An 8,982-nucleotide genomic window follows, 5' to 3' on the forward strand; every position below is an offset into this window, starting at 1 on the left:
CACGTTGGGCTAACTGATCTGACTTCATGTTCATCCTATCATCCTCCACTGGTGCCCCGCCAGCGTAAACCATTAGCTCAGGAGGGTGCACCATTCCATGATCATCCTCTAAAAATATATATTAGTGTAGATATAAGTAACAGTACATAATAACACGTAGTACTTGAGTAACGCGCGTAATATTTGTGTGTCGTGTGCACATAACTCGTATACTCGTAGTTTCGGAGTTTAGGAGATAACGACTGGGCTCGGATGGCTGTTAGTGCTATTAGCGAGCCTGCGTACAACGTTTGTACATTAGTGATAATGAGCAACTTTATTTGTTTAATAGCAAATAATGAAAGTTGCTATGATCGCTGCGCTAATGCTCCGCGTGTGGGATTGTGTGTAGGTCGCTGGGGTGCGCTAAGTGCGGTGCAGCCAACGATGGTGGTGACTAAAGGGCCAATATGAATGTGTAACAGTATATTATTAAAATATATGTCGTAACAAAACTAGTACGGTAGCAGTAGGCACGAGGAAAAAGGAATGATAAAACCATAGCAACCAAATCATTAGTACATAGTATAAAACAAAGTCGCTATCGCTATGTATGCTTAAATCCATATATAGGGACGGACAGACAAACTATGCAACGGATTTTTAAGGGTTTTTTTAAATAGATATAGTGATTCAAGAGAAAGGTTTATACAAATATATAACAATACATGGACACCCGTGCGAAGCCGGGGCGAGTTGCTAGTATTCATATAAAAATGTAAATATTTAAAACTACGAATTGTCGTGCCAGCCACCGGCCCGGATGTCAGAGGTCCTGTACACTCAGTACAATACAACAAATCCATCCATTAAACGGTTACGTTTAAATATTTCACAAAATTTTAAACTACTAAAATTATTATTTTCTAGTCCTATTAATACTACAGGCGCTAAAGTGTGGTTGAAAGTACTTATGTATGCATGAATGTTTGTTGGTGTTTCACGCAAAAATTGTTGAACAGATTTTGATGAAACTGTACAGTAATATACTTTATACATCACAATTAAAGCCTCGTAATTGAAATAGATATTGTATAACTAGGGATAGAAATATAAAGGTAAACGTTACGTATCGTCAATTCCCCGAACTTTGATGTACTTTTATTAATCGTATTCATCCTGTGTGTGTGTTTTTATCAAACTGCGCTATGCTCTTGACACTGTCAGCAATAGTGATTGTTAATATATGATGAAAGCTTTCTATATATGCATATAATATTTTCACATGGAATACATAGCGTTCAATACTTGCAGTCGAACATAAAGCACGACTTCTAACAATATATTGTTGTACAAAAACGTGAGTCAGGATGGTCATATTCAAAAGAGATCCCAACATTTGTCTACTTGTTTATTTATGTAAATACAATTTCACAGTTGTTAAATCATTTATTTATCAATAAGTTTTATAAAAAATATGTAGTTATTTTATATGTAAATACATGCATTTACTAATTATTGAATATAATAAATAATATCTATAGTAACACTTTACAAATACAATATAAGTATCTATACTTAAAAATATATCTTAATCTTAATATTATAAACGCAAAAGTTCGTAAGTATCGATGTTTATTACTCTTTCACGCAAAAATTATTGAACGGATTTCGATGAAACTTTACAGTAATATAGCTTATGCATCATAATAATACACGGGCACGCGGGCACAGCTAGTCTTAAAGAAAATATATCTGATAATCCTTAAATTCCCTTCCTACTCTTGATTCATAAACATTCTATAGTGATTTATTACAGAACAGATTTTTCTCTTATATTATTTTGCTTTTAGAATACATTTTTATCAGCAATCGATGGATCATCAACATCAACATACAGTGGTCACGGTCGTATATGGTATGTATTGAGCGGTGTTCAGGAGGGCGGAGCGTGGTGGTGTCGGTGGCCGGCGACCGCCTCGATGCGGTGTCTGTCGAGGCGCAGCGCGGCGCGGCGCTCGGTGCGGCGCAGGTCGCGGGCTCCGAGCCGGTCGTAGAACGCCAGCGCGGGCGCGTTGCTGTCCAGCACGTGCCAGTCGATGCGGTGCACGTCCTCACGCAACGACATCTAGACACACCAACCACTAACTATTCATTCATTGTCCAGGGAAACATCCCACGATCCGGCTATATGTAAGTAGCGCTCGGACTATATCTTTACACAAAGACTGGCGTGTGATCGTCTTACATAGGCCGGATCTCCCAAAGTGTCATCGGTTCTACCGAATGGATACATGGATGTTTGTCCCCTGTCCTATAAAACATCTTACGAGCTACGTACCTACTGTACATTTGAAAGAGAGTGGCAGAGTACCATTGCAGGTTAAAATGGGTTTGTAAATCCTGTTTGTTGGAGGAATGTATTATAGTTTTTATATTACTATTACATTTAAAAGATTATAGAGTAGGTACATTAGATATATTTAATGTTGACGCCGCGGAATGTTTTAGAAGTGTGTATAAAATTCATAAGCGAATCTAGAAATTATCCTGATAAATTCCTAGAGAATTTGTTAGGATGAACTAACTGACCTGACCTCATGTTCATGTTATCATACTCCACTGGTGCCCTGTCGCGTAGGCGGCAGGTAGAGTTATTAAAGACCAGTCTAACCTGACAGAGGTGTTGCAGTATCTTCATACCGATCCCTGCGCGCCGCATGTCCGGCACCACATAGAGGTCCTCGATGTAGAGGGCGCGGCAGGTCCAGCTGGAGTAGGCGCGGTTGCACAGCGCGTACCCCACCAGCTGGCCGCCGCGCTCCGCCACCACCGCGAAGAACCACGGCGACGGACACTCGAAGCCGTCCCTCACCAAGTCTTTGTAAATAAACATATCAGTACAAGGCTCTCGTTTCATCATCATGTAACCAACCATTTTTACAAATTACATAATAAAAAAGAGTCCCAATATAAAATTTAAGTAGAGATTATGTCAGAGTTGCAATTTTTAATATTACTAGCAGATCCGTCCACGCATTGTTGTGGCTAACAATTTCTTTATATATAAAAATAATTTGCAATAAAATAATATTGCGACTATAAATTGAGATGTAAGCTATTCTATCTTTCAAGTTGGATCAAATTGCACACAATGTGCAAATCAAATTTACAATCGGATCAGTACTTTATAAACAACGGGACATGTAATTTTTATATATAAAGATTACATAAATATTATATGTTGTCTCCAAGTGGACAATTAAAAGTTTCTGACAATGATGGCTGTGAAACAAGTTTTGCACTAATACTTAATTTTGAAGGTTTGAAACCTTCAAAATTAGTAGAGCAAAATTTGAAAATATCAACATATAATTAACAATTAAAGCGCCTGTGGAATGCGATTAGCAGAAACTACTGTCGCAGTAATTGCCGTAACATATGATGTGTAGTACTCACCTTGGACGCTGAGCCGCGGTCCGTCGGGCACCCCCTCGTACGCGGCCAGCTCCTGCAACATGTCGCTGCAGTTACATCTGCGTCCTAAATCCACCACTTGAAAATATAATAGTAATACATATGTATATCACATATATACGAGTATATGTAGTTTCTACTGTTTGTACTGCAAGAGTTAAAATGGATTTGTAGACCCTGTTTGTTGGAAGAATATATTATATTATATATTTATATTACTATTATATTTAAAAAATTATAGAGTACACTGGATATACTGAATGTTGACGCCGCGGAATGTTTTAGAAGTGTTTGTAAAATTCATACGCTATACATTAAATATAGAAACTATCGTGATAAATTCCTAGAGAGTTTATTACGATGAGCTAACTGACTTGACCTCATGTTCATATTGTCATCCTCCACTGGTGCCCCGGCAGCATAAACCGTTTGCGCAGGCGGGAGGACCATTCCATTATCATACACAAAAAAATAACAATACACTCACGTGTATGAGGGTGTGAATGCGCGGCATGTCGTCCACTCGCGCCGCCCGCACGGTCACCGACCCCGGCGACTCCGGCGGCTGTACAGACTCCGGCGGCGGCCGCGCCTGCTGCTCCGGCTCGCTGCTCATATTTTCTGCCATTGCACGTATTTAGTTCATACAACAAGCAGCACTATGTTACAACGCTGCGCTCCACACTCTCCACACTGGCCGCACGTCGCTACTCTCACTGACTGAATGAAATTTTAAATGTCACACGCGCAGCTGAAGGCCGCGCGGGCGCCGGCCGCGGCGCGGCGCCGCGTGGGCGACGCGTTCGATATCTATACATGCAAATAACATTGGAGTGTCTGTTTGTAATATTGAAATAACCGTTTTTTAATACATGCATATGAATATAAATACGGTACATACACCAAAATAACATTTGTATAATTTTTATTGGTCTGTCTATCTCTTTGTTCCGGCTAATCTCCAAAATCGTTGGACCGATTTTGACGGGACTTTTTTTGGCAAGTAGCTGATGTAATAAGGAGTAACTTAGGCTACTTTTATTATAGGGAAATAAAGTTAAATTCCACGCGGACGAAGTCGCGGGTACAGCTAGTCTTCAATAATATACGTTCAAATGGAGTGTAAACAGACAAGATATGATTCCCTAACAAACAAATGGACCGGTATCATGTTATGTTCTATTAAGGGTTGTGGGTAGGGTTGCCAACTTTTTTTGACAAAAAAACAACTGGTTTGGATAGGAAAAAACAAAGTATTAGAAAAAAAAATATTTTTCAAATTCTATGTTTTTATTGCTTTAAAAACGTATTTTGGTGTGCTTTTAACACTAGAGCTGTGACAAATGTCACAACTCACAATTGACATCCAACATACACCTAATGAGTATTTTGTTTTACGCATCACAGTAAAGGTTGAAAATAAAGTATGTCGCATATTTTATTTGGATGTAAATGTAGCATAAAGCATAATTACCAAAAATAATGTGGGTTACGTTATTATAAGCTATCGTTGGCAACCCTAGTTGTGGATGAAAAACATGATTTGTTATAATCGAAACTAGTCAATTAAAAACTTAGTAAGTAGTTGTACTTGACCAAAGTATTATTGATAATGAGCACTGTTTTAATTCACACAATCTTCAACTGTAAACATTACAAATGTGTCAACTCGAGCTGCGCATAACTCGAGTTAACTCGAGTTGAATTCTTCCAACTCGAGTTGGAATAATTCAACTGGTAAATGAATGAATCAAATGAAAGAGCGAGAGCATGATTCTGTCATCGAACTGACAATGACATGAAATTTTCCGATCATTTCATATCATACAATTTTCAGTCACTCATTCAGTACTATTTCAATATTGATTTGAGGTTGTTATCATTTTTTTTTCGCATATTCGGACGAGTATGTTATCAATAAAATGATTATGTGTTCCATAAGTCCTTCCGCGGCTTTAAAATGCCATTTCTACTCGCTCCTAAAGTTCGGTGAAGCTTTCAAGGCCAGCTGCGCCCAATAACATTGGAATTGTTCGAAAAATAAAAAATAAAACTTTTTATTCCCATTCCGTCAACTCGAGTTAACTCGGGTTACCTGAATTTTAAGTCGAGTTAACTGGAGTCATGTTTATTACGTGTTAGCACATCTCTAATAAACATTGTATGTAGATGACGCAATAAATCAGTTCGTATAGGAGTATGAAAACAATCTGACCTACTTACCCTTATAGACTGGAAGCGACGAACTTCTACCTAAGTATTTATGTTCGTACGGTGGACTTGTTTGGGGCTATTTTTGCCAACAACTCGTGTGGATTTTATTTATTAATAGCTGTTACCGCGACTTCGTCCGCGCGGAATTTGACTTTATTTTTCTAAAATAAAAGTAGCCTAAGTTACTGCTTATTACCTCAGCTACCAATAAAAGTCCCGTCAATATCAGTCCAGCCATTTCAGAGATTAGCCGGAACAAAGAGAGAGACGGACAAAAATTATAAATAAATACTCGTGTATGTACCGTATTTATATTTATATGCATGTTGTAAAAAACGGTTATTTCAATATTACAAACGGACACTCTAATTTTATTTATATGTATTATGATTACATCATCTAATCGGAGCCCTAAAACAAATAGGAGACTGTCTCATAATATCTAGATTTATAGACACATACAAAACAAGTAGGTACAGCGACACAGACTCTCTCCACTATAATAATGCAATGACAAAATACCTAGACTAATAATAATAATCTCAGGACAATTCACACAGCGCCATCTAGACCTGTGTTAAGTTAGCTAAAGCTTGTGTTATGGGTACTCGATAACTGATACAAAAACAGATATATATTTTTTCCTAAAAACATACATGTTACACATAGAAAACACCCAGACCGATACAAACAATCATACTCATGAATACAAATATTTGTGTCGTACGAGGAATCGAATTTCCGACCATCGGAAGTGAAGCGGTGTGCTAAACCGCTAGACCGCCGAGGCTGTCAAAAGTAAAATATTCAAGTCGGGACATTTTATCGCTTCTCCAAGTTACATAACATAATATAAATACAAAAAACAGTAGAGGCCGAATTTCTCTACAAAGAATAAAAACGCCTAAAACCGAGTCAGAGGGATGTTAGAAGTGAAATAGAAAATATTTAGATTTTTTTCAAATATACTGCTTCTCTATCTGTTTGTCTGTTTGTACAGGCTAATAACCGAAACGGCTGGACCGATTTATATGAAAATTTGCATGGAGGTAGCTTACATTAATAATAAATGAATAAATTGTCATTACATTGAATCTACTAAAGAACACGGCATTGTAAATAAGTAGGTGTTTATCTGCATCAGAGAACACACTTCTGATACGGAGAGAGTTGAAAATTAACATAATCTAACTTAAGATTATAAGTATATTAAAACATAATGTAACATTTTTTGTTAATTATAATTTATTGTATATAAAACATACATATATAGCAATATAAAGAATAAATAAATAAAAATAAAAAAAATATATATTAAATATATATATATTTTTTATTTTTATTTATTAATAGATATTTATTCAATTAATATAATCTGTAATGTTAAATGTTACCTTCTAAAGATGTACGTCAATATAACATACATTTTAGAAGTCAATGTCATTGTAATCTTCAGATATCAAAGTCATTTTTAAAAAATAAAAACAAATCGGTCGTTTACGGTTGAGATATAAAAAAAAGTTGAGAAGAAAACTCCCTTGTTTCTCTGTGTTGTTGTAATATATGTTAAACTGGAATTATATATCTATTATTTAAACAGCTGTTTTAATAAAAACACCCGTATTTATTTTATAGTGTAACAAACACTATTACACTATCAAATAAAAATAATTAGCCATTTTTGAATCTGTTGATGAGTTTTTGTTATCATTATTGTATTGCTTATTGTTTTTTAATAACATAATTATTAAACCGAATTAATATAATTAATGATAATTCCTTTTTTATTTTTTATTTAAGGAAGTTACTGTGGCACAGCGTCCTCTGTTGATATTATTCTGAACAACCGCCAGCTATACGTCAAAAGCGTGCAGTGTACAGTGCTGTGCTTTCCTTCGCACTTTCTGTTGGTAAGTAGCCGCTGTAACAGCTAGATGGCGCCACTAGTCTTATATTTTCTCGTAGCAATTGTATTGGTATGGTGGTATTGAAATATGGCTGCGGATTACTACATACACTTACTAGTAATAAGCTGACCCCGCGAATTCCGTTTCTCCTCAAAATTAAATATGTAAAGGTTTTGAAATTTAGTTGTAAAGGTTTTGAAGTTTAGTTACGCAATACATTTCTGAACGCATCCTGTTTGACAGCTATCAGCAGTTTGTATGGGAAAATATAATTATTGTTTTTACTATTTTACATGCAATTTCTTTATATTTTATCACCATTAAAACCTTCCCTGGACTTCCACGAATATTTTAAGACTAAAATTAGGCAAGTCTATTCAGCCGTTCTCGAGTTTTAACAAGACTAACAAACAGCAATTCATTTAAAATATACAGTTAATAATTATGAATATATGTAGCAATTTTAATACGTTGTAAGGGGATCTACCACAGCATATATAGCCGTTAGTATTTTTTAAATAATAATATTAAAACCAGGGCAATTCACACAGCGTTGTCCAGTGCCAAGATACGCATAGATTGTGTTATGGGTACTAAACAACTGATATAAATAAATACATTTTTTAAAATAAGTTGCAGAATAATACGATGTGAGACGACGTGTAACTACTACAGAGGAATATGAACTAAGTAATATTAAAATATCGATGCTCGTATAACAGTAGTGAAAATATAAGGTGGGGTGACACGTTTAGTGCAGTGCTTAGTAGACAATTTTCTGTGCGTCTTACTAGCCTTAATTAATTGCGAGTTAGGTTCTGATAGCGGTTATCTCGGCAGTTGAAATGGAATGTTAGGGGGGGAAAGAGATTGCTAGTAATGGGGAACAGTAGCCCCCATGATAACAATTTACCATGTTAGGTCGACCTCCACGCGGTCCCCCTGGATACCATCGTGGTTAATTCCTAGTGCATTCGTCACGATAGCCTAACTGACCTAACTTCATGTTCATCGTATCATCCTCCACTGGTGCCCGCCAGCGTACACCGTTAGCGCAGGCGGGTGCACCATTTCTTTATCAACAATAAAAAAATGGAATGATATGCCTTCCGGACGTCGATTTTGCAGAACATGGATCTTCCACTAGCACTATACGAGTAATCCAATAACCTCGGTAGTAGATATCTGTCTGGTACGGTATATATTGCTCAATAATTCACGGTAATCAAATAATAATCACGGTGAAAATGACGACTAGAGGCCATACAGTCTCTAGTCGCCATCTTTCTTTTTCACTAGTGGAAGTGCAGTGGACTGGCTTCTGGACTAATTTGATGGTCTGCAGACATCCAATTTCAACATGTTCTGGAATTCCTTTTTGGCTGCCATATGTAATGCACATAGG

General features: G+C 36.6%; 1 protein-coding gene across 1 annotated transcript; it reads right to left on the bottom strand.

Annotated features, from left to right (window-relative positions):
* Nucleotides 1-1,425: 1,425 nt before the first annotated feature.
* Nucleotides 1,426-4,084, bottom strand: LOC131849942 (thialysine N-epsilon-acetyltransferase-like). The gene is made up of 4 exons (XM_059200077.1): nucleotides 3,944-4,084; nucleotides 3,439-3,490; nucleotides 2,654-2,859; nucleotides 1,426-2,107 (listed from the first exon to the last, which is right to left on the bottom strand). The coding sequence occupies exons 1-4, from the start codon at nucleotides 4,082-4,084 to the stop codon at nucleotides 1,916-1,918; spliced, it is 591 nt and encodes a 196-aa protein (XP_059056060.1). The 3' UTR covers nucleotides 1,426-1,915.
* Nucleotides 4,085-8,982: the final 4,898 nt, after the last annotated feature.

The sequence above is a fragment of the Achroia grisella genome, unplaced genomic scaffold (assembly GCF_030625045.1).
Source record: "Achroia grisella isolate CSIRO2021 unplaced genomic scaffold, CSIRO_AGI_Agris_v1 utg1112, whole genome shotgun sequence".
In the NCBI taxonomy this organism is placed as follows: Eukaryota; Metazoa; Arthropoda; class Insecta; order Lepidoptera; family Pyralidae; genus Achroia; species Achroia grisella.